Below are 24,668 nucleotides of genomic sequence, written 5' to 3'. Positions count from 1 at the left end.
GAAGTAACAGATTTTATTGCTCAGCAAAAAAAAAAAAAAAGACGTCTTGCTGACATGCACGGTCATGTGGGTCCTTCTATAGGCGGGTCCAAATCATGTCCAATTAAGTGAATTTAGCCAACCGGAAAACTTGCATAAACAATGAAGTTATCCCACAGCAGTTCTCGGTGGCTCATCTCTAAACCCAATTTAAAAAAGTCAGATCTATTCAATTTTTTTAACAATAGTTTTATTTTAAAAGATATCCATGAGCCAATCTTTTAATGAATAACAAAAATAAAGAAAAGAAAAACTTGAGACGGTTCATGTCGGTGGCCCGCATATTATCTTCAGGTGCTTTTAAGCATTATGCAAACTACAATTATTCTTATTTAATTTTAAATGCAATTACAAAATGCACTGTTGTTGCATTGAAGTCAAGAAAATTGCACATGAAATTAAAAAAAGAAAAAGGGAATGTTACAGCACAGTTATACAGTTGCAAGGGAGTCGGAGAACCCTCTGCACGTATTAACATTCAAGTGTGTTGCATAAGTAGACATCAGTTCCAAGGTGTGCTGACGTTGATCACTCGGTCTTCATTAAGCCCCCCCACCCCCAACCCCTTCTTCACCTTCGTTTGTGGCTGGGTTTCTTGAGCCGCTGCTGACGCCTGAAGTCCACCAGACAGTCGGTGGCCTCCGAGATGGGCGTGAAGGACTTAATGGGCGAGTCGCTGAGTGCCAGCATGGAAATGCCAGCTTCCTCTTCTTTGTCGTTGTCCCTCAGATTGCTGACGTCACTGAAGGGGAATACGGTTTTTTTTTTGTCAATCCCCCCCAAGTTTAAAAAATAATTTAGAGAATGACAAAAAATGTTATATATATTGTTTTAGAATTAACAAATTATTGTAACAAATGAAATATTTAAGAAGAATTTTTTACTTACCCTCGCTGGAGTCTGCAACTGGATGGACCAGCTCCTGGCAAAGACGGATGGATACAAGTTCACAAAAAAAATTTTTGTTTGCTGTTTTGGGAGTCGAGCGACTGGTGAGCGTGGCGTTGGGCTTACCTGCGTACCTGCTCTCTGAATGCTCCAGAGCCGCCAACAGATTTCCCTGCTGAATGGTAAAAAAAAAAAAAAAAAAGGATTATCGTGAATTACATTTGGGCATGCTGGGCAAGTCCTGGAAGTCCCTGATGATGTAAGGGTGCACTTGGTGTAAATGTGTGTGCACATGTGACAAAAAAAAAAAGATGACCACTTGAGTCCTACCTCGGGTATTTTTGTCGCCCTCTGCTGGATGCAGAGATCAGTGTGCTTGCTGAAGTCTCGCAGGGCCACGGCCTTTTGGCAGATGTAACATTTCTCCTGGATTCTGATGGGAGAGTGGATGAACTTTATTTTCTTAACTGAACCACTTTGATAAGATGACATACTTGTCAGTGGAGGTGGCGTCTCCCTCTTCCTCTGCTGTCCATCTTTTCCTTTTCCTTCTAGGCTTGAAGAGCTCTGCAGTGTTGAAAGTTGTGAAAGGCAGAAACACTGACATCAAGTGGTGAAACAGCTCAGCGGTGACTCTGAACTATTTGGATGCCTTTCTCCAACCTTCCGAATGTTCATCCGCGACGACGACCGTCTCCGTTTCCACGTCGCCGTTGCAGTACGCCGCGTGCCTCTCGATTTTGCAAGCGGGGAACGTTTCCTGGCAAAGGGGACACTCCACGGCCGCTTGGAAGCCGAGGGTCTCAAACTCAGGCGAGGGCGACCTTTCTGGCCCTCTTTCTTCCTCCTCGTCATTTGTCAGGGTGGGGTTACGACCCGTGTCACCGCCGACGAAGTACGTCGCCAGAGTCTTGCCGTCTGCCGAGACTGTAACTGAGTCAAAGACACTCGACTTGAATCTGTTGATGGCGACTTTTCAATTTGAGTTGAGTGGTAAACTAAACAGCTATGTGGTGGAGTTAACACAACCACATAACTGTGCTAAACAAAAGTTTGCTAGCTTAATGCTAGCACACAATGCACAGGAGGATAGACGAGCTAAAGAAACTAGCATAGATGCGGTTTTGTAACTCTTCAAGCAACTGGAAAGTCTTTTTAATTCGAAAGAAAATATGTATTTATGTGCATGTCTCCTTCAAGTAAGCCTCACCATCCATCATCTTTTCCTCATCCACAACTTGACCGTCATCGCTTTGACCGTCATAGCTCGTCACAGTTTTGGGACACTCCGAGTTGTCAAGCTGCAGAGGAAGAACGCAGATGTTGAGATCTTGTTTAGCAAACAAAGTTCCGTCGCAAAAGCAGCAGTCACCTTAAGCGGATCCACGCAATCTTCCTCACTCATTTGGGTCTCTGAAAGTATCACAAAATGATCAAATGAAATTGAAATATTCGTGAGCTGCTGTTGACAATTATTTTCCTTCTTCAAAGTTTCTGTTTAATTGTGTCACTTGAAACACGGAAATTCATTCTTAAAGCGCCGTGGAAGTACCTGGACAAACGACACAGTCGCCAATGTCGGTCGGATCTCCCTCTTCACGTCCAGTTTCTATCTCCAGCTCCTCATTCTCCTCCTCTTCCTCATCGTCCTCCTCCTCCTCCTCCTCCTCCTCTGCCTCCAACAAAAGGCTGTCCGCATCCTGATTGCTCAGCTTACAGTCTTTGCGTCTGAGGCCACGCCTATGACATGGAAATTCGTTTTTGGTTTGGTGAAAAGCAAAACATGAGCGGGGAGCTGGTCTACTCCCGGTGGTTCAGGCACGTTCTCACCTTCGAGGAACTTTAGTATGGGAGGAGTCCGATAACGAGGATTTCTGGAACAAAAAACGATCGTCATTTGAGTCAGTGACATCATCATACAAATCAAGAGATATTTTCTTTTCAACACCACGTCTTGTTTCATCTTTGTACCTCTGACTGTGGCAGGATGGGGGCCCCCCACTGGGCCTTCCTCAACAGACCCCTCTGAGCCTCTTTCAGACTCTTCTCGTACACCTCCATCTGGGCCACGATCACCTGAAAAGCAACACGACAAAGTTATTTCAAGACTAGTGTGAACGCAAATGGGAGGGCGAGGGGGACAACCTGCGTGTAAGCATCTGCATCCAAACCACGTGGACAGAAGGGGACCCCCCAGTAATAGTGGACTGTGGACTGGTTGGGAACAGGCTGCCCAGTGTTCAGACTGGAAACACGCAAACTGCAGCCGGAGCTGCTTGCCTTCGGGCCCGCTTCGGTCTCCAGGTTCTGAGGGGCATGGGCCTGTTGAAAGCGCTTCTTATCCGGGTAGACTGGACTAGGCGAGTTCACCGACTACAACACAATTCAAGGAGAATCACTCACAGCCCGAGAGGGGAACAAAGACATTGTCCACCGATGGACCCCGCCCCTTCCGAACAGAACTCTAAGATTGTTCCAATGCGACGTAACGTACCATCTCATCCGCATTTTCGTCGGACCAACATAGCGTTGTGTAGCTCGTGAGTTCCGTTTCAGATGAATCGTCCGCGACCGGACGACTTTTTGAGAGTGTTGAGTTCTTTGAGTCAGCAAGTTTCTTGGAGCGTGCCGGACTCCTTGGGAATACCGGGCTGACGGGCTGAGAGGAAGATAAACTCCTCTCCTGAGGAGAGGAGATGAACTCTGTGCTTGCTTCGACCTGCGCAGACGGGTCACGCCGAGCCTCATCGCCAAACACCGGGCTTTTTAGATACTGGACAAATTCGTCTCCCGTATCAGACTCGGAGAAGACGGGACTTTTGCGCCGTGCCGAAGGAAGGCCGCCGTCATTTGAGTGCTGCGAGTTAAGCACCAAGCTAGCGGTCTTGCGGCTTTCCGGCGTATCCTGGCTGAGCGGGAAAACGGCCACCCTGCCTTTGCGACCGCTCTTGGAGAAGACGGGGGATTTACGGAGTAAAGAGTCGTCAATCTGCGTAGAATCGGAGCTCTGACAGAGAGAACAAAGATATGACCGCCATGATGTCATTTGATTCTATTTAAGTATAAATATTTTGGAACTGAGCGTGTTACCTGCGGCGAGTCCAACAATTCAGACTCGGAATTACCGAGCCACGCCTGAGTGGAGATATCGGGGCTTGACGGCAAGTCCGACAGAGGTGTTTCCGCCCTTTTCCACTTTTGATCTTGTTTAGTTTCACCTTTCCCTTCCGCCTCTACAACAGCACAATCACACACATAAGCAGTTGACAATTGGTTGTTAACCACATGGACCAAGACTTTCCATTTATGACAAAATCTCCAGATAGAGCTTATGTGCGACTCACCTTGGCTCGGGTTGGTGAAGCCGTCGCCTGATGCCGTCAGATCGATGGTCGACTCTGGCCAGCTGCTGACGTACCAACCACCAGGCCCTGAGCAAGGGGTGTCTGATTGGGTCAGCAGGCTCCGACGCCGAGAGGGCTCTTGGCTCAACATCTAAGAGGGACAGACACCAAAATATGATGCTGACATCAATCAACTTTGACTACGACTTGACATCTTTCTCACGAGACAAAACATTGTCCTAGATATGTTTCTTTGACTGTACTCACACTCTCTTTGATGGCTTTCGTAACAGCAGCGTCTTCATGGTGCGCGCTGGTTTCCTGCGTACTCAGATGCAGAGCCAAGGCCATCATCTCGTCTTCTGTCATCTCTGAGAAACAACCAGATTGTTTCACGTCAGTAAAAACACAAGTTTCCCATGTTTATGGAAAACGTGTCTACCTCGAGGTTTGGCTTTGCACTTCCTGCCTCTCCATCTTCTTTCTCTGTCCGACAAGGATGGTGGCAGACGTGACATGGCGCTCTGATCCCGAGAGAACACAAAGACGCTGCTGTTAATCGGGGTGTCAAATGTTAGGTTTGAAGGCTGCTTGTTCAGAGTGCGGTATATGCTCAAGTGATTATTATTTATTTTAATCTGTACCTGCTGCTCTTCATCATTGACAGCTACGTCCTTTTGTGTGTCTTGTTGCAACAATTGGCTTTCAGGGTGTCCGTCCCTGTTACGTTGCTTCCTCTGTGGCATCCTGCTCAGCTACACCATTACTTTGACACACAGAACACAATTTTTGGACTTATATTCCGTGTGGTATTTAAAAAAAGATAAATTGTAATCCATTCCTGCTTGTCCCTTTGTGTTCTGCTGCCTGCCTTACTGTTTAATGTTCCTCACCTGAAACTAAAAACTGAAGAGCTCCTAGCCACCAAATTGTGGAATACACATCCGTGGTTAATGTTTTCCTGGTAATTATCATAAACTTTTCTGTTCCAGATAATTGTAGCGCGAAGTGAGAAACTCAGTTGAAACTACTCAAGTGTCAATTTGACGAGACAAAACAGAATCACACTACTAACAGCAGTTACGGGACACGTTTTGAATAGACAACAGTAAAATAAGGCTTACAAAACAAAAATGTAATGTTCGTCAGTTTTACGAAGGAATTAACAGTACACAATAGGTGAGGAAATGAGTTGAAAGATACTCACGTCGTTTTCCCTCACTTTCGCGGCGCCATGTTTGTTTCGGTCTGGGTAGTGACGTAACGAAAACGTGAACAGCGTCATTGACGATGCCTTCACAGACTGTAAGGAAAAAATAAAATCCCCTCGACAGCTTTTGACGACCTCTGTGTGACGATGCCTTCAATGACTGTTAGGGCGGGGGAGGCACGAGCACCACATCACAAATGAAATACAATTTCGTTTTGTCGCAAATATATTCATAGGAAAGTCAAAAAATACGAGGGCAAACCTTTTCTGAAAACGTAATTTTATTATGCAATAAAGCCAGCAAGTGTTTTTTGACAGCAGTAGGAGTAAAGTTTGAATGGTGCTCTCAGGACGCATGCGCAATTTTGACGGTACCGACTGACACTTTGAGGTGACAGCAGAGACGGCCCATTATCACCACTCGGATATTCTCGTCTCTCAGCCCGTAAATAAGAGAACTCAAACATCTGGGTAGTAGGAAAACACATACAAATAAAAATAGCTGGACTCGAACCGTGGTCACCCAGCTCATCAAAGTTGCGAGGTATGTCATGATGCTGGAGAAGAAGGTGGACAAGAGGCAGAGGCCAAGCTGTAGCAGATGCAGCAGCAACGTGTTCAAAGCTTTACGGGTCGAGCTTTTGTCCGTGGCCGCCGATCTGGCTTCCACCACCACGCCGACGTAACTAAAAAGGATGCTCAGGCTTGCTGTGATGAACAGAACATATATGGACACTTTGTAGTACATTTCAGAAACAGGCACAAAGAAGAAATTTGCATTGTTGCAATTGTATGTATTGAGCAAACTCTCCATCTTGTCTGCACGAAACAGCAACATTAAAAGCCCCTGAATAAAAGCATTGAGAAAACCAACGACCCACACGGTGATCACTGCCGCCGTCGTGTTCCTGACAGTCATAACAGAGGCATGTCTGAGAGGGTGACACACGGCCACGTATCTCTCCAGCGACATTATCACCAGCATCATAGGTGATATCCTACTGGTGAGACCGCTGAGCATGCTGAGCACGATGCATAAGTCGTACGCCATCATGACGCGTGAGACGTTAAACAAGTACAACAACAGGCCGAGGGCAAGCTGCAGCGTGTCTCCAAGCAGCAGGTTATACAGCAGCATGTAGCGCGATGTCTCCCGAAACATACGTTTACTCCTCAAGGTGAACAGCATGACCCCGTTGACCACCAAGAAGATATTGCTGACGATGGCGATGAAGGCCGCAGACAACGCTCGCTCCTCCGGTGAGATCCAGAACGTCACGTTGGTGGGTAGCATGAATGTAGAAGATGCAGGGGGGGGGGGGGACCCTGCGTTAACATTTACACTGTTGAGTCCTATCACAGCAGACTCTACGCTGGCTTTATGTTTGCTTGCTCCATGTTGACGCCAGCTCCAGCCAAGCCCCCATCTTTGACCTTGTCCCCAAAAGACTCATTCGGGCACACCAACTAACATCATGTTTTAACCAAATATTGACTTGATTAATGAGTCCTGGAGGTGTTACGTTTGTGTTTCTTTGGGGACATGAGTTGGAAAAAAACAAAGTGGTAAACGTGTTTGGGCGCATCAATTATTCAGCATGTTTTGACCAAATATTGACTTGATTAATGAGTCTTGGAGGTGTTACGTTTGCGTTTCTGTGGGGACATGAGTTGAAAAAGAACAGAGAAGTCAACTTGTTCAGTACACATGATGTCATGGCTAACTTACAAAGTTCTCCTGCACATTTTGTCTTGCTGTAAGGTTAGTCGATATTCTACATAAACATGGGTTGGTCCAAAAAATGTGTGGGTGAGAGACAATTTGTAAGACACAGCCATTGTTTAGGACACTGACTTGCCTTGAGGGGAAAGACGGATATCCCTGATGTCAAATAACTTCTCAAACAAGTTTGATATCCTTAAGAGCCAATAAAAACACAACTCAAAACAAGCATGCTGAATTGCCTTGAAGGCAAAGCTGCACATCCCTGATGTCAAATAAGTTCTCAAACAGGTTTTTATATCCTTCAGACCAAATCAACAACTTTTCATACAGCCTCAAATTCTAATTCTACTTTAAAATTATGGAGGATTTGTAACATGGCAGACAAATTGAAGATGTCATAATAAAACACAAAGTCCTGAATCACAGTCTACTTTATTATTCAGGCAGTGACATTGATTTGTGATGTTTCTTACAGTGACGGACAGAACAGAAGAGAACATGCAACCCCCTGAAAACACCCAACATCAAGAATGATTATTTTTTGTCCGTAGGGTTTCTTATAGGAAAATGAAAGCTAAGAACAAGACACCATGAATACCACTTTTCCCAAAAGTCTTGTACTCAATTTATGAAAACTAGTTTTCAATGATCCCCAAAAGGTTTATTGTATATTGGTTGGGTTTAATACATTTGGGGATTATAGTAACATTTAAGGAGGGTTAATATAAATATTCTTATCCCCCACTGACATCAGCAACAGTGACCCCTCTGAAGAGAAGGAATAGGAAGGCAAAATTTGAGCGGGACGTGCAACGCCGAGGTAAAACAAAGCGAAGAGAAATGAAGCATGCGATGTGTGACGAGTGGCTGCATAGAGAGAGATCAAATGTTGCCTTCAGAAATGCACTGACATCAATAATTCAACGGAGTCTAGAAACACATAGTACATTAAAAAAAAAACTTGGGAGTCAATCGGCCAAGCACACATGTTTTTTGGAATTTTGGAGGAAACAAGAACACCCGGAGGAAACCCACGCAGGCACGGGGAGAACATGCAAACTCTGAATTGTGAAGCGGACGTGCTAACCAGCTTTGCTTTTGTAACATTTTTTCCATTGGCACGTTTGACAACGTAAAGAGAAAATGATCATTTCCAGAATTAAAATCAAAATGTAGCACAGCTACGGGATAACATTTCTCCGGTAACGGCTTTGTGAAACAACACCAGATTGAAAACACTGTTTGCTATGCTAGCTAGCTGTGCAAATTAGCTCGTTATCTGCCTCAGTAGTTGAACTTAAAAAGAAAATAAGCTAGGACTACAATCAAAATATAGTACAACTGTTTAAAAAAACATATTCCTCATAAAACGAGTAGCTACCCCTTTGCTCATGTAAGCTTTATAAAGTAACAGCAGGGCGAAAACAAACAGATGTTAGCTATGCTATTTAACTAGCTGAAGGGAGTCTGTCGTATTTATTTCAACAATTGTAAACGCGTTCTAGTAATACATCAATGATACCATTGATTAGTGACACTCGAAATTCAAAACATTATTCGGCCTCAGCGTTACCCTCACTGACTGTTGTACCGCTAATGCAAAGTTTTAGCGGTTTTCAAAGAGCAACTTATTGAAACCGCCGTAATACCCTGAAGCCGAGAATCGGTCGTGCCAATTTCCCACTCCCGGAATTTCTCGATCCTATTAAGGATATGATGTATATTACATAATATTTTCAGCAGGCACATTTAAAATATAAGATTGAATTCCAGTGTGTGTTACAACTCGCTATTTTCTTTCCTGGTTTAACCTGGACGTGTTGTGTTGCAAGAGAGGCTGCTGAATCCGGGCAGCGTGACGCGGCCGTGGGTGTAGATGTCACGGTCGGATCCCTGATTCATACGTTTGACTAGGTTCTTCTCGTAGAGCAGCGGGTGGTAGGCGCCCAGCGTGCAGGCGGCGTCGTAGAAGCGCTGGTAGTAGTGGCACAGCTCCGTCTTGCGTCGCGACGGGAGGAACTCGTAGACGTGCACCACCTCGCATATGGACATCATCAGTACTGTACCTGAAGGGAGGAAAAGATGATAAAATGTTTGATGACAAAAAAAATTCATTGCAGTGATATGCAAAGCAGATCATACCCATCATGCCAGAGGAGGGCGGATTCTTCTGGATGGGTTCCGGCATGTTGTCTTGGATTTGTTGCCACACCTGCCAGAGGAAGCGTGGGTGCAAGATGTAGAAAGGCTGCTGGGGGTGCAGCCGCCTGTAGCGCTGGTACTGGGTGAAGATAGGGTAGTCGGTGTGGCCTAACCACTACAAAATGGACGCCGTTAGCAAAAAGCTTAGTAACGTCATCTACATCATGGGTGTCGAACTCTTTTTTTTTTTTCACGGTCCGCATTGTGGTCATAGCTTTTTTCGGAGGGCCATTATGACTGTCAACCCAAATAAAATGTATGAGCACCTCATATTATATACAGTAAAAGCTACAGAACAAACTGACAAATAACTCCTTTTCAAGTCAGACGAGTAAAAACCGGTCAAATATTTGAAAGATATTATTAAAAGTGAAGACAATTTGCAATTCTAGTAATGACACACGAATTTGATGCAGAATTTGTCTTTGCGGGCCACAGAAAATGATGCGGCGGGCCGTATCTGGCCCCCGGGCCTTGAGTTTGACACCTGTGATCTACAGAGTCTGATACCTGTGTGAGGTTAGCGGAGTAAGGAGCGGGATCCCAGGCCACCAATACACCTGAGCTGTACAGCGAGCTGGACAGGAAGTGGTGGTCGTCGGACGCCATCACCTACGAGATGTGAATTTTCATCAGAGAGGGGGGGCTGAGTCGTTGTCGTGGCGACTACCGCTTTACTTGCGAGTTGATGAGGCGGATGGTGGTTTTGGAACCGACATCCTTCTCGTAGCGCTCGGTGGGGGCGCCGTTGAAGCGCAGCACGGCATCGTGGGAGTCTGTCGTTGAAGCCGCGGAAGAAAAAGGGGGGACGTGAGAAAGAAGGAGAGAAAATGAAAGTACACGTTGAAGCACTTTGGGGTGTGGAGCGTCCGCTTTGTCCCACCTATCTCTTTGCCGAGGCCGGCGTCTCGGAGCGAGCCGGCGGACGAGACAACGGCGCAGCTTTTGAAGGGCCCCAATTCAGCGGCGAGCGACTTGGGCGGCAGCTGCGAGGCCCACGGTAGCGAAGAGAAAGGTGGCAGAGAGGCTGTCAGCGTGGACAGTGCTACCTTCTTCTTCAGCTGACACAAGAGCTCCTGCCCGCTCAGCACGGGCCTCCGGGCCAAGTCCGCCGCGTCGGGGAGCTGCACGCCGTATTTGTTCATCGACTGGAGGGTTGAAAAGTTAGCCCAAGAAAATAGAAGACGTCCATGCAAATAAGCAGTTCAGTTGTTCTCACCTGGTAGTTGTGGACCACCTTCTTCAGCCGGCTCCCCAGCATGCCACTGGACATGTGCTCGTTCCAGACCTTTCCCAGAAGGCTGTTGGGCCCGAAGAACTCCGCGTCGCTGGCCTTGCCGCTTAGCTGTCCCCGCCGGCGGACCCCGAAGATGGTGTCCAGCGCTCGCATGAAGGGCCGCGGGAGGATGCTGGTGAAGAAACCTTGACCCTCCCTGGGTTTTGGCTTGGTGGGCTGGTGCTCGTGGGTCTGGTTGGGTGAGGACAGCACGGGGATGGGGCGGCGGGGGTCGCCGGGGACCACACCCGGGAGCTTCTGGGGGTCCACGTATGCCAGTTTGGAGCCACCTCGGAGCACCTGATGGGGTGGTCACGTGATGGAGTTACAATTGCAAATCTGTTTTTCTGCCACGTGTACCTTGACGACGGAGTTTGTGCGAGGCTGGGCCCGAGTCCGCGCCCGTACGCCGAAGATGGCGTCGGTGACGATCACGCTGTTCTCGGCGCACAGAGCGTACAGCAGCGTCATGGCGATGCCGAAGAAGGCCATGCAAAGGACGCCGCGGCGGGCACGACGGCGCAGACGCCACAGGAGGCTCACACGGTCCATCGCTGCCCCAGGGATCTGCAAAAAGAAAAATGTCAAGACAGAATATTGGAATACTGATTTCATGTTTTTTGTGTGAAATCTATTTTGTATGAAAGACAACAGGCAGAACAGGTGTTCAATTCTTCATTGTATCTTCTGGATGGAAATTTGATGGTGGTTCGGTCATTTGCCCATCAGTGGGACTGTTTTTGGGATTTCCCCGTCGCCCGTGCATAAAAGCTTCATTGTGTTCTTTTCTCCCATTCCAGATGTCTTAACTGTGGCCGTCATATTGTAAAGGAGAAAAAAAAGTCAATGAGAAAGAGATTGACTCGAAAAAAACGCCCCTATCTCCCCCAGGGCAGCGTATGAGGAACAAGAAGAAACAGGAGCAACTGTAGAAAATAAGACAAACATGGCTGATAATATATCGAAGAGAAAAAAAATTAAACAAAAGAAGAAAATCTGAGAACAGCTCGCTCTTACCAAACTTGACCTGGTTGTCATTTACACTTTTTGTGATTGATGGTTGCCATGGATCGGATGGAGAATTAATCCGCTCTTTTCGCATGACGACCGAGCGAGGAGATTTTCCCTTTTTTTTTTTTTACGACTGCCCTCAGGGGAATTAAAAAAAAAAAAAGTAAAGAGGCCTTTCAGGAGGCTGCTGCTCCATTTTGTTTTGACTGGGGCGTCCTATTTATGATTTCCTGTGTTCTATGTGTTTGTTGGCTTCTGGGTTTTCCACAAGTAAAAGCTTCAAATAAAGGTCAAAGGTCAAGGGTACAGCGATGACAAATGTGCGAATGGCAAATGTCTGTTGTTGACATGGATGTGTAAAAAGTCATAAAGCGGATTATGAAAGGTCTTCACTAAAATTATATTTGGAAAAAATTCAATTCCTGCAAAATTTTGATCCAATAGTCATCAGGAAGGTCTCAAATGGATTTGCGACAATTAATACATAAAAAAAAAAAAAAGAACGATAAAAAACATGATGGTTGCCCGAGGATGTAGCGACAGATGGCAGTGTCACTCAGTATCTGCTTAAAGATGTCGGCCTGAATCCTCTTGCCCTCTTTCCAGAGCTAAATGCGGGTCACGTGACCCGACTACAACAAAAGCAACAAATCTGACGCGATGCTTATTGCTGACTGTCCTCAAAATAAACAATTCACTGTATATTAATGATTAAAAATATCGAATTTTTCTATTATTTGTATATACTATAATATAGTCGAAAGACAATTGTAAATATATAAGTGAACATTTTCAATTAATATGAAACTGCAAAAAATAATACATTTTTTTTTTAAACACATGATAATTTCAGGGCTGATTATTGTCCAAGTGTGTTACCGATGAGCTTAGTAAAATATTTTCCTGTTCAGAGTCACGATGCGGAAGACAAGTCGCTACAAGTGTGAGCACTCTTATCATAAACCAAAAACATGGCCAACTTCCTCAACCATCAATTAACCATTTGTACCTTGTAGCCCATGGTAGGTTGTCGCTGTTGTTGCTTAGAAACGCTCCGTTCCTTTTAGCTCTCCTCTCATACTTCCTGCAAACAAAGATACATTGTCACAATCTAAAATTGATCGCAAAATTCCGATTCTTTCCAATTCTGTTTGGCGAGAAACTGTCATCCCACATCACAACAATGCTCATGCACTTGACAAGAACTATTCAAAAAACGGTTAGTCATGCTTGTCATATTTGTTTGGTTCGAAAATGTGTCATGCATGTTAAGGACTCTTGAGGATGATGACCCATTTTGAAACATAAACAATGATAATGCTATTGGTTTGTTTTAGGGTGTTCTTTGGAATTGAGTTGGGAATAGGTTGGCGCGCTTGTTAACTTTGTTTTCCTTTGGCTTGGATTTTAACTTTTGCCACTTCCTTGCTTTCTTTGCGGCGCGTTTGTGTGCCAGCCTTATGAAGGGGGAGCCTATTGAGTTTCTTGCATCATGTCATCCGTGTGTCCTTTCATATACATGCTCTGTAGTATGAATACTGCTGGGGCCTGAAATTCCCACCCCTGATGATCAATAAAGTTTAATCAATTAATCGATTGTATAAGATTAGGGATACACACCGCAAAATTCGGACCACCGAAAATTTCTTCCGGAAGAATGTACCAAAATGCATTTCGGTTTTTGGCCGAAAGACCTAAATCACACCGAAAACAAAACGCCGAAACTTGTGATGACGTGAGAGCAAACCTGCGCAGCCAGCAACGCGGGAAAACGGGATAAGCTGTGCGGTTGACTGATTTCACTATCTCAGAGAAAGACCCACGGATAGCGATTGCAAAACATGCAATGGCTGCAAGGGGTGCATCTGCAAAAAGTTTGTCATGGTCGGGTTTACGATTCACAACCTGAACACTCAAACATCCCGATCGCATCTGAATATGAAGAAGAAGGCGACACCAGAAAGGAACTGACACCGAGCACGCACACCCCACTCCTCTGAGGGGACGTTTTGAAACTCAAGGCAAGAAAGTTCTATGTGTTTTTTATAAGAGGACATATTTAATTTTACAGTCAGTTATAAGCACTGTAACTTATTATTTAATGTTGACACATGGTTGGTGTCATGTTTAACATTTTATTTATTTTTGAATTTAATTTATATTGTGCATTGTGTCAGTGCTAAATAACTATTTCATACCATTTCGTAACTGGTTTATTGCAATGCCTTGTTTGTTAGTGAGGTTAGTACACATTTGTAGCCATAAATGCTGTGGTTCTAATAAACTGACATTTCTTCGTGTTTCGGTTTTCGGTTTTCGCCTGTGTTTCCTCATTTTGGTTTTCGGTTTCGGCCAAGAATTTTTATTCGGTGCATCTATACTATAGGTGCATCCCTAGTATAGATGTGCCAAAGCATTTGCAACGTTGGGTTAGAGAAATTAGATAGATAGATAGAATAGAGAGATAGTAGAGTAGATTAGATGAGGATAGAGATAGATAGATAGATATAGATAGATAGATAGATAGATAGATAGATAGATAGATAGATAGATAGAATAGATATGATGAGATTAGTTATAGATAGATTAGATGAGATAGATAGATGGGGGGGGGAGGGCGAGGACTGTAAAAGGGTGGCTCAGAATAGGTATGCTCTAAACATAGGAGGATAGATGGATAGATAGACTGGCTGACCTGTTTGAAGTAATGGTCCTCCTCGGTCCTTCAGCATCGCCCCGCACCTGCCAGATTTCCCGTTCCTATTACGCAGTTGCCTCCACCGGAAAAGACGATATTATTTCACGAAGTAGACCGTCGCTTGCACCGCCATGGTGGTCCCGACGAAGAATGCCAATGAGTACCGACTCCAAGTCGCATTTGGAGAAAGCACAGCTCTTCTTCGGCCCGCAGGGGAGCGAGCACAAAGTTCCCAAAATATAATACCCTTGTGTTTCTGTTTGTTTTCAAAATAAGAGTGTTGTCCCGTGTTTCTGCTGTTTATAGTAGACGCTGTCAATATAAAGTGTATTTAGATTGTGGAAAATATTTTAAATGATTGAAACATAATTGTCTGTATTGTGTAGTCTGATCTGCGACACCATAATCATCAGTTGTTTAGTTTTGTGTTTTGAAAATATACTGAGCTATGATCCGGTTAGTCTGGCCATAATTCTAAAGACTTCACTTTACTGCAGTCAAGAAAGACACGCAACAACGCTGCAGTGGGGAAAAGGAGGGAAAACACGGACACATCCATCGCCATTGCCAATGGAGACCATCTTTAAATGTTACTATTTGGACGACAAACACGACGTGATAAATGACACGCACACACAAGTACACGCCGTATAAAAAGGGAACAAACACTATGCAGATTTTGCAGTTTGGAATGGAACAGTGAGGAGAAACCAGGGCAGCTTAGCTGGCTTGAGAGAATGCATAGCGTGTCATTTAGGGAGAGCGAGGCCTTAGCTAGTCGCTAAAAAGCACGTTTTACACTATTACTATTTATACAAAATTCTACACCATCCACCGCGTCGACCTCGTGGCGCAACGGTAGCGCGTCTGACTCCAGATCAGAAGGTTGCGTGTTCAAATCACGTCGGGGTCATAACTTTTCTTCCCTCCCACAATCGGATTTTTGTGGAACGATTCTCACACCACGTTAAAGATTTTCGCCTACATTTGAATGTCCGACAGCAGATTGCAACACAGACTGGAAGCGTCACAGAAAGGCAAAAAGTGAGCGTCTTTGCAAGTTCATGTGCACGTTGGAGGTTCAGCTGCAAATATGCCAAACCTTTTTGTTGAGTAACACCTTTTAAGGAACAATAGCGACTTTATTGACATTATTTTTCAATTGTAAGAAAGTAGAAGAGACAAAAACACCAACGCTTTTCACAATACTACTGCTACCAGGTCATCTACAAAAGTGTTAACAATATTTATTGAGTCATGACATTATTTGTTGGCACTAGATAATATTTTCGGACCAATTAAATGGAATTGGATAACACACACGGTTGGGAACCACTGTAAGCACTTATTTATTTACAATTATAATAACTTTTTTCATTTAAAAAAAAGTCAAATGGGGCGATTCATCTGTAACTTAATCAGCAATTGATTCACCACAACAAAGGGACTATTTAATAAATGAGTACAAGAAGAGAAACTTGTAGGAATGGGAGGGGGTGCAAGGGTGACCCTTGAGGGACACCAAGTGAAGTTCACTAGGTGCTGTTGCTTCTGTTTCCAGAGTTGCGGATGCTGACTTTCTTGCGGGTGTTGTCGGTGCAGCGTTCCAGGATGAGCTCTGGACTCGGTCGAGGCGGGATGACCGGGGCTTCTGGTTTCAGCTCGTCCTCCGAACTGAAGCGCTGCTCGGGAATGTTCCCTGTGGGTCACACATGTCAGTCACCTTTTGGTGTGTGTTGTCGGGGGGATGGTGGGGGCATTATTTCCAACAACTAAAAAAAAGAAATATGTCCTACCTTGGTTCTTCCGCTCTCTCAGGGGCGACTTTTCTGGGATCTTGGATTTCCGGGGTAGGGCGATGGGTTGTCCGCCCTTCTGCTGCAGGTATCGGCGGCTATTCCTTCGGTAGGCCTCCTGGCTGAGGCGCTGTCGGGATCGCTCGTGAATGCTCTTGACGTTCTTAATGGTGGACCTGGAGAGAATATAAGGCAATTTTTTTTTTTTGATCCAGCAAATTAAGTTCGCGGGATAAGAACAATTATTTTTTTAATGGACCTGCGAGGTGGCGGTTTCTGTCCCTGTGGTTGCTCGTTGTTATATTTGGCCTCTTTTCCTGCTTTCTGCAGGTACATGGAAGGGAAGTGACCCGTCTCCTCGCCTTTCCTGAGCAAAACAAGAAATATAAGCAAACTTAAGTCAAACGATTCAATTATTCTACTTACAAGTGAAGCAGCGACTTTTTGTACCTGACAACCCACCAGCCGTCCAAGAGCTTGTGAATGACCTCAATAGTTTCCCCCCTTTCCAACGAGAGCTCATCCTCCGTTTCTGCCTTGTAGGCTCGGACTGCGATGTGCAACTCTCCTTCAGGGGAAATAATGGTTAAAATAAAGTCACTTGATTAAAATAAATAATAATAAAGGACCAAATGTTACCTTCGTAATTTGGCTCCACGTCTTCTGCCTCCTCGGGTCCATCCAAGGGTTCCAAGTAGGTGGCAGGAACCCAACCCCGTTTGGTCTCACACTGGCAGAACCACCAGCCTGTATGGAAAAGCAATGTTGAAGTCCACGAAATATAACTAACCCTACCACACCTAGTAACAAGGTTGATCACTTTTAGCTACCCAGCTAGCTAGCTAACAAGAAAAATACTCCTTTTTAGCTAGCCAGCTAATAACAACAAATGCATTTTACACTAGCTAGCTAGTCAACTAGCGTTACATAAAATGATGCCACCATTTTATCATGTTTTTGTTTTGACCTTTCGAGTTTCTCACCATTCTGGTTCTTCTCCACAATTTCCACCAAGTCTCCGGAGTACAGGTTGAGCTCGTGTTTAGACGTCTTGGTGAAATCTGCGATCACTCGGTATGTGTCCAGTATGATGGGCCCAGAAATCTCTAAAATTTTGGGGACAAAACCAGGTCAAGATATCAGTGACACATAGAAAATGACACAACTATAAAAACAAGTCTTACCAGATATGGTGTTGTTAACTTTGGTCTCTAAGAAGATTTCATTTTTTTTGCCTCTGAAAAAAAAAAGAAACATTTTTTGTGTATGAGTTACTCATATGTCAATGGCAGTGACTCATCCGAAACCCACAATTTGACATTTTATTGGGATGACGTAAACAGTGATTAATCCTATTATTATGGAAAATACAGATCACAATACAAAAATGTATCATGCCTTTCGATTTGTTACTTTCTTACTACTAAGCCAGTTGATTTTGCTAACGGCTAATTAGTCATTTAGTGAGTTAGAATGATTGAAATCCGAATGTTAAATGCAGTCCACTGACGTGTTTGGAGCTGGAGGATTTTCGTCCTCAGGCCGCACTTTGAAGAAGGCGTTGAGGTGCGCGCAGCGCGAGATGTGCGACGGCAGAGCGATCAGCGACAGGCAGTACTCGGTCAACGTGTTCTGCTTGCTTTCTCGTGACCTTTGGCTCTCCACCCACCGTGGTGCTGGAGGGCACAATGGATGGTTAAGTGTTAGTCAAAAAGTCACCTGTGCAGCAAGTTTTTCTGTATTTTGTTTTATTCTGCATTGCTTGAATTATTTTTACAATGAAAACGGTTCCAAGGTTTTGCCATTTTACTGGTAAGAATTAAAAGAGAAAACGTTTCAAGTCTTTTCGTGCAACCTTAGAGGAAGTGCTGCAATCAACTTGTGTACAAAGTGATGAAAATTGCGGATTTTTTTGTGATTTTGGTTGTATTTCCCCTCTGCTGGCTTGCATCATTAAAGAAAGCAACGGGGGGGGGGGGGGGGGGGTTGGAAAGAGAGAAGTCAAAAGTTTTGACACACAGGTGCTTCCTTAAATAAAATGCCCAGAGCCTATACGCATTTCTAATTTGAAATAAAGTACCCATGAGCTTCAACATGTCATGAAACATGAAAATTAGAAGCAATAAAGCCACTATGTTATTATTCGATTTTTAATCTGACTTAATGACCTGTGGTTACGCTCCACGTTTGGTAAATTTTTGTGAAGTTGTCATAGCGATCGCTTAGAAGACTGCAAGCCAAAGTGTTTATTATTATGTTCAAATTGCAATCGCAACATTGAAGGACACAAAAAGCCAATTTGATTGATTTTCCAAATCATTCAGCAGTACTTTTTACCTGGAAGCGATGGAATGATTCGGTCACTCTTCTCTATTTGGCCTGCTTCAATAGGAAACATCTCTTTCAGGGATTTCTGGGGATGAGAAATCGAAAGCATTTCAACCAGCCTTGTTATTAAAAAAAACAAAAAACAAAAAAAAACATACTTACATGGAATGTGTATATTTCAGGATATGTCCTGAAGATCAATTGCTCTACAAGGTCACTCCATTTCACCATTAGCATGTACACCTGAAATTAAATAAATAAATAAATAAATAAATAAATAAATAAATAAATAAATAAATAAATAAATAAATAAATAAATAAATAAATAAATAAGAACTAATGTTGAAAAACAAGCGTTTTTCAAAGCCGAGCAGCTTCACGTGTCTTATGTAGATTCCTTCCATGTCGGGACGGATGGAGATCAAATGATGCGAGAAGCTGCTGGAGCCTTGTTATAAGATGTGCGCGTGCTTGTGCGCGCCTCCATTGCGACCGCAACATGTTGCAAACATCAGTTCCTCTTTTGCTTGCATCCTCATTAAAGATCACCGCGGGACCGTGCTAAATACACACAGAAAGGCCTGAGTCAAGATATCATACTCCGGTATATGCAAAAGAGGAAGAAAGAAACGCACCCAGGCATACTTCCTCTTGTTAGGGCCATACACATACAAATTGGGGGAAGAAAACATAATGATGCTAGGGAAAAGGTTAAGACAGTTACGCTAAAACAAATACATTTTGCATTAGCAACAATCAGTCCAGCAACAACCAGCAGGCTCGGTTGACTGTTTAATCAATGTGGAAAATTATACATTCTTTCGTGCAATGTGGAAAATTATACATTCTTTCGTCCGTGTGTAAAACTTAAAACATTTTTCTCATTTGAATTTAGGAAGCGTGACGTTTTCTAACTTTATGACGGGTAGTGAGTCATTCGTTTGAATGACGTTGCAGTAGGAAGAGCTGAGCGTGGGGGCGAAAAGAGTGACGCGGCTGCAGGGTGATTTCTAACACGTCCGCAGTTGGAGAGTATAGTCCAGTAAGTCTCCCCTGTATCATATCATTCACTTCTTATCGACAGGCGTTACATTTCGCAAGAATTACATTTCGGCAAGAATGAGTGGAAGAGGTAAGGGAGGCAAAGGACTCGGAAAGGGGGGCGCCAAGCGTCACCGCAAGGTTCTCCGAGATAACATCCAAGGAATCACAAAGCCCGCCATTCGGCGCCTTGCTCGCCGCGGTGGAGTGAAGCGTATCTCCGGTTTGATCTACGAAGAAACTCGCGGTGTGCTGAAGGTGTTTCTAGAGAACGTCATCCGTGATGCTGTCACCTACACCGAGCACGCTAAGAGAAAGACCGTGACCGCCATGGATGTTGTGTACGCACTGAAGAGGCAGGGCCGAACATTGTACGGCTTCGGCGGGTAATCTCCACGGTAGCTTCCCACCAGCTAAACAACGGCTCTTTTAAGAGCCACCCACATGCCCCTTTAAGAGTTGACTTCCGTGCAGTTGTGATTTTGTGCTTTTGCAATCATTAAAACCGAATAACTTCAATTGTGGATCATGGAAATAAAAACAACGCCATACACTAAGTAAATTAAAATGCAAGATGCTCACTTAGACATAGTCAAGGTATTAAAGTACAAAAGAAAAAAGCATACAAACTGAATTTAGTCAAAGTGCAAAAATTCGCCATCTTCTTTGTAGTCAAGATTGTTCAATATCCTTAATTTATTTGGCTTACATTCATAAAATCCAAATTAGGCCAATTGTTCCGGTATTATTAAATTAGTATAATATATTAGATATTAGTATAAGTAAAGCTGGCTGCATACATTCGGGTGATTAATAGAAGTACTATGATCTTTCTTTACATCTTTTGTTTCGAAGTGTCCCCTTCACATTTAATACAAACGAACATTTCTTTATTTAAAATTATATCACAGCAGAGACATTCACAAACATATCAGGTAAAAGGAATAAAGATGAAAAAAAAAACATTCAAGTATTCAATGTTTTCAAATAGGTTGTTCGGGGTAAAATTTTAAGTAATCTATTACCTCAATTCAAAGTATTTATTAGTTTTTACAAATGTCACCGATCGCCTTCTAATGCACAATCACAGAATGTGCACCATTCGTAAAACCATAACACCTTACAAGGCGATATGGAATTTAGCGAAAAAGTGTAACTGAATTGTGGTGGATGCATTGAACTTGTATGACCTGACACAAAAGCAACAAAAAAATAAACATTTTGTTTGTAACGGCCACAGAATGACAAAAAATGATGATGGGATTAGGATTTTAAAATGACCTGACATAGACATGAACAACCTGATCAAATCAAGCCACATAAATACAAAACTAAGTTCAAGTTATGTGATCAATACACTGTCATGCATTGATTATTTATGCATGAAAACAATTGATAAACACATTCGATCCTCAAGTATGTTGTCGACTCGTAACCGCCCCGGGGTCACCGCGAGAAAGTCTTGTGTTTACCACTGTCCCAATTTTCGGCGAAAAAATAAAAAATAAAACAGCTTGTGAAGCGGAGTTGATTTGAATCCACACTCGGATGTCTCTACTAATGTGCAAACCTGTATCGCGACCACCACCTCTAAATTTGACACATTTTGAGGACAAAATGTGACGAAAAGTGGTCGAGGACGTCTCCGAATGACGAACAACCGGTAAGGTTTGAAAGCTCTACGAAGAAAAGCAGACCATTTTCACCGATAAATGTAAGCTGGGGCTAAAGATGGGGGACTTATCTATTATTCCGAGTAAGAAATATGCTCGTGGATTTGAATTTATTTCGTTGTTTTGGGCTTGAAAGTGGAAGAGAAAACACAAAAAGCGCGTCCACATTTCGCTGGAGTGCTAAACTGCGGCTGGATTGAGTCTCTACGGTTCTCATGTGCCTTATAAATCCCGCCTCCCGCTCGCAGCCCGACAACTTGTTTTCAACAGGACACGAGAGGAAAAAAAATCATGGCAGAAGAAATCCCATCACCCGCAGCTGCCCCCGCCAAGACGGCGAAAACCAAGAAGAAGCCGGCGGCGGCGGCGAAAAAAGCGACCAACGGCGGCACCAGCCTCCCGAAGATGATCGTCCAGCTGATTGCCGAATCCAAGGAGCGCAAAGGCATGTCGGTAACCGCCATCAAGAAAGCCTTGGCCCGCATGGACGTGGACGTGCTGAAGCTCAACAAGCGCATCAACACCGCCCTGATCAACCTGGTGTACAAAGGAGTCCTGGTTCAAACCAGTGGAATCGGCGCTTCCGGCTCCTTCAAACTTGCCAAGAAGGAACCGACCCCCAAGAAGCCCAAAGAAGTCAAGAAGAAACCCGCCGCCAAGAAGACGACCACCGCGGCTAGCAAAAAGTCATCACCTGTCAAGAAACGCACTGCTGTGAAGGCTGACAAAAAACCCAAGAAGCTCGACAAGAAGGTCACACCGAAAAAGGCCAAGAAATCGGCAAGCAGTCCCAAAAAGGCTGCGAGCAAGCCCAAGCCAAAGGCCAAGGCGAAAAAGGAGACCCCGAAGAAGGGGAAAAAACCAGCTCCCAAGAAATCTCCAGCCAGGAAAACAGCCAGGAAGCCAGCAGCGAAAAGAGCCAGAAAGTGATCTGGCTCAAGCTTTTCATTACTTTGAAACAACCAAAGGCTCTTTTAAGAGCCACCACCACATCCACTAAAGAGAAACTCCCTTATCTTAGTATATTTTTCAACCATTTTAAAATGTAAAAGTGTTCAAATATGGTAAGTTGATGAACTGCTGTCCAACGATTCATTCATGAAGTTGCAAAATTATCTTCCACCACTAGATGGCAGAGGCGTGTCACACTAACATTTTTATGATACATTTAGTTAGGAAGGCTCTTTGAAAAACTGACCCACCCTCCTCCAAGCAGTCTCGCTTTAAAAGCACTCCAAAAACGGAGTCTATTCTGTCAAATATTTAATATGATGGCTTTTGCAAGCAGACCAATTTCCAATTACAAACAAACTCACAAAAAATATGACTAAGATGTTCGAACAACTCCTTGGGCCTGTTTCAAATCTTCCCGCCAATGCTGTCATTGGCTCAATTCAGATCCTGTCGTCCAATGGTTCGTTAGATAACTCCGCCTACACTTTCCATGCGACCAATCAACGTCCTTGTGACGCTGTCGCTTCAGTATAAAGACTGCAGCTTGGCTGTGATCAGCTCATTATTTGCGAACCGAACTCAAAATGGCCAGAACCAAGCAGACTGCTCGCAAGTCCACCGGCGGTAAGGCTCCCAGAAAGCAGCTAGCCACCAAGGCGGCTCGTAAGAGCGCCCCGGCTACTGGCGGAGTCAAGAAACCTCATCGCTACAGACCCGGCACCGTTGCTCTCCGTGAGATTCGCCGCTACCAGAAATCGACCGAGCTTCTCATCCGCAAGTTGCCATTCCAGCGTCTGGTCAGGGAGATCGCTCAGGACTTCAAGACCGACCTGCGCTTCCAGAGCTCAGCCGTCATGGCTCTGCAGGAGTCCAGTGAGGCTTATCTGGTTGGCCTGTTCGAGGATACCAATTTGTGCGCCATCCACGCTAAGCGCGTAACCATTATGCCCAAAGACATCCAACTTGCCCGTCGCATCCGCGGGGAGCGAGCTTAAGTCACACGGTCGACTGCACATCACCAACGGCTCTTTTAAGAGCCACCAACTTAATCTAAACAGTACATTCTCAAACATGATGCTAAATTGACAATGTGTTATGTGCGAACGCTTGAAATGTGAAAATAACAATGAATCCTAAAATTGGATGAGAAGTTCCATGTTTATAAAATACGTGAAGATAACAATGAATCCAAAATTGGATGAGAAGATCCATGTTTTTAAAATACCACAATCTGGTAAAATGATAACATAAAGGAAACAAAGTCCAAAAAGTGACACATTTGAATTTTTTTTTTGACAGTTATTAAATTGCGTTCAATTCCGATTTGGAATGTTTCAGCGAAATAATTACAGCGACTTTATGTTAAAATTGTTTTCTTGTCCATCCTCGTGGTTTTCTCAGTATTGTAGATAGCTACATTTGAAATAAAAAACCGCGAGCTCTTCCGCACCTGATTGGCCAACCATCTCCACCCACTATTTCAAACCAACGTCACTCCCAACAAGCCAATCGTAAAGTAGCAACAGCACACAAAAATTTGCATACACGCGAATACAAAAATCCACATCACGGAGTCTCTTTACCACTCAGCGATTACCTGAAACAAACAGCAAAATGCCAGCAGAACCAGCAAAGGCCGGTAAGAAGGGCTCCAAGAAAGCCGTTGTCAAAGCTACCAAACCCAAGAAGGGAAGGCGTAAGACGAGGAGGGAGAGCTACTCCATCTACGTGTACAAGGTACTCAAACAGGTCCACCCCGACACCGGAATCTCATCCAAGGCTATGAGCATCATGAACTCCTTCGTCACCGACATCTTCGAGCGTATCGCCGGCGAGGCTTCACGTCTGGCGCTCTACAACAAGCGCTCCACCATCTCCTCCAGGGAGATCCAGACAGCTGTCCGCCTGCTCCTCCCCGGAGAGCTGGCTAAACACGCTGTGTCTGAGGGAACCAAGGCTGTGACCAAGTACACCAGCTCCAAGTAAAGTGCTTGTAGTCATCACAAGCTCATCAAACGGCCCTTTTCAGGGCCACTACAAATATCTAATGGGTGCAATTTCTTAGATTATTTAATTTCTATTATGCAATCAAGTCAAGGTTGTAAACATGCTCAGTTAGTGGGATTTTATGCTTGAGCTTTTGACTAGATTTAGTAACTGCATTTAAATACTGTAAAGTCGTTAACTCCAGTATCACTAGAATTAGCACGAGCTTCCGTAATATAGTGGTTGGTACGCATATAGCATACGTCACGGCGCGATGATCGGCGCCCTAACGGAATCTTTCTTAAATAAATTACAATGAGGAAAAAAATGCATGTTATAAATAAAACTGTTTAATTTGGGTTTATTGCCCTGATACACAAAACAAACTGCAACTCATGCTTGTTTATACTGGAAGTTCCGCACCACGTGGAAATGGTACGCTGGGGTGTCACACAGACCAAGGTGGAGGACCCCCTCACGGGATGCGATGACTTCA

General features: G+C 44.2%; 8 protein-coding genes and 1 non-coding gene across 12 annotated transcripts; 5 read left to right on the top strand and 4 right to left on the bottom strand.

Moving 5' to 3' along the window:
• Positions 1 to 207: 207 nt before the first annotated feature.
• uimc1 (ubiquitin interaction motif containing 1) lies at positions 208 to 5,631 on the bottom strand. 4 transcript variants are annotated; one of them, XM_061298501.1, is made up of 19 exons: positions 5,479 to 5,631; positions 4,916 to 5,037; positions 4,714 to 4,823; positions 4,539 to 4,642; positions 4,272 to 4,422; positions 4,018 to 4,160; positions 3,422 to 3,934; positions 3,073 to 3,300; positions 2,899 to 3,003; positions 2,758 to 2,801; positions 2,480 to 2,667; positions 2,300 to 2,340; positions 2,138 to 2,228; positions 1,591 to 1,860; positions 1,422 to 1,494; positions 1,258 to 1,360; positions 1,054 to 1,102; positions 928 to 961; positions 208 to 781 (listed from the first exon to the last, which is right to left on the bottom strand). In XM_061298501.1, exons 2-19 carry the CDS (start codon positions 4,930 to 4,932, stop codon positions 610 to 612), a joined length of 2,436 nt encoding a protein of 811 aa, XP_061154485.1. In that variant the 5' UTR covers positions 4,933 to 5,037; positions 5,479 to 5,631; the 3' UTR covers positions 208 to 609. The 4 variants fall into 4 exon arrangements, with proteins under 4 accessions (XP_061154485.1, XP_061154482.1, XP_061154483.1 ...); XM_061298498.1 differs by having other exon boundaries at positions 4,714 to 4,795; XM_061298499.1 differs by having other exon boundaries at positions 1,054 to 1,099; positions 4,714 to 4,795.
• Positions 5,632 to 5,827: 196 nt separating this feature from the next.
• LOC133167679 (odorant receptor 131-2-like) lies at positions 5,828 to 7,513 on the bottom strand. Its single transcript, XM_061298515.1, has one exon. The coding sequence runs from the start codon at positions 6,773 to 6,775 to the stop codon at positions 5,828 to 5,830; it is 948 nt and encodes a 315-aa protein (XP_061154499.1). The 5' UTR covers positions 6,776 to 7,513.
• Positions 7,514 to 7,620: 107 nt separating this feature from the next.
• Positions 7,621 to 14,619, bottom strand: st6gal1 (ST6 beta-galactosamide alpha-2,6-sialyltranferase 1). The gene is made up of 9 exons (XM_061298506.1): positions 14,392 to 14,619; positions 12,706 to 12,780; positions 11,046 to 11,252; positions 10,629 to 10,985; positions 10,293 to 10,557; positions 10,088 to 10,185; positions 9,920 to 10,021; positions 9,350 to 9,524; positions 7,621 to 9,273 (listed from the first exon to the last, which is right to left on the bottom strand). Exons 2-9 carry the CDS (start codon positions 12,715 to 12,717, stop codon positions 9,014 to 9,016), a joined length of 1,476 nt encoding a protein of 491 aa, XP_061154490.1. The 5' UTR covers positions 12,718 to 12,780; positions 14,392 to 14,619; the 3' UTR covers positions 7,621 to 9,013.
• Positions 14,620 to 15,235: 616 nt separating this feature from the next.
• On the top strand, positions 15,236 to 15,307 carry trnaw-cca (transfer RNA tryptophan (anticodon CCA)). Its single transcript has one exon. It is a non-coding gene; the product is annotated as a tRNA-Trp (tRNA).
• Positions 15,308 to 15,515: 208 nt separating this feature from the next.
• ncf1 (neutrophil cytosolic factor 1) lies at positions 15,516 to 18,760 on the bottom strand. Its single transcript, XM_061298514.1, has 10 exons — positions 18,681 to 18,760; positions 18,528 to 18,603; positions 17,701 to 17,866; positions 17,375 to 17,427; positions 17,174 to 17,296; positions 16,830 to 16,937; positions 16,641 to 16,758; positions 16,450 to 16,557; positions 16,191 to 16,366; positions 15,516 to 16,093 (listed from the first exon to the last, which is right to left on the bottom strand). Exons 1-10 carry the CDS (start codon positions 18,753 to 18,755, stop codon positions 15,930 to 15,932), a joined length of 1,167 nt encoding a protein of 388 aa, XP_061154498.1. The 5' UTR covers positions 18,756 to 18,760; the 3' UTR covers positions 15,516 to 15,929.
• Positions 18,761 to 19,546: 786 nt separating this feature from the next.
• LOC133167692 (histone H4) lies at positions 19,547 to 20,117 on the top strand. Its single transcript, XM_061298528.1, has one exon. The coding sequence runs from the start codon at positions 19,638 to 19,640 to the stop codon at positions 19,947 to 19,949; it is 312 nt and encodes a 103-aa protein (XP_061154512.1). The 5' UTR covers positions 19,547 to 19,637; the 3' UTR covers positions 19,950 to 20,117.
• Positions 20,118 to 21,504: 1,387 nt separating this feature from the next.
• LOC133167686 (histone H1-like) lies at positions 21,505 to 22,171 on the top strand. The gene has a single exon (XM_061298522.1). It carries the CDS (start codon positions 21,524 to 21,526, stop codon positions 22,160 to 22,162), a length of 639 nt encoding a protein of 212 aa, XP_061154506.1. The 5' UTR covers positions 21,505 to 21,523; the 3' UTR covers positions 22,163 to 22,171.
• A 582-nt stretch (positions 22,172 to 22,753) lies between these two features.
• LOC133167689 (histone H3-like) lies at positions 22,754 to 23,559 on the top strand. Its single transcript, XM_061298525.1, has one exon. It carries the CDS (start codon positions 22,771 to 22,773, stop codon positions 23,179 to 23,181), a length of 411 nt encoding a protein of 136 aa, XP_061154509.1. The 5' UTR covers positions 22,754 to 22,770; the 3' UTR covers positions 23,182 to 23,559.
• A 222-nt stretch (positions 23,560 to 23,781) lies between these two features.
• Positions 23,782 to 24,548, top strand: LOC133167691 (histone H2B 8-like). The gene has a single exon (XM_061298527.1). It carries the CDS (start codon positions 23,801 to 23,803, stop codon positions 24,170 to 24,172), a length of 372 nt encoding a protein of 123 aa, XP_061154511.1. The 5' UTR covers positions 23,782 to 23,800; the 3' UTR covers positions 24,173 to 24,548.
• The last annotated feature ends 120 nt before the right edge of the window (positions 24,549 to 24,668 follow it).

Source organism: Syngnathus typhle, linkage group LG15 (genome assembly GCF_033458585.1).
Source record: "Syngnathus typhle isolate RoL2023-S1 ecotype Sweden linkage group LG15, RoL_Styp_1.0, whole genome shotgun sequence".
NCBI classification, from domain to species: Eukaryota; Metazoa; Chordata; class Actinopteri; order Syngnathiformes; family Syngnathidae; genus Syngnathus; species Syngnathus typhle.
Note: the sequence above shows the minus strand (reverse complement) of the source record. Positions and strands in the feature narration are given on the sequence as shown.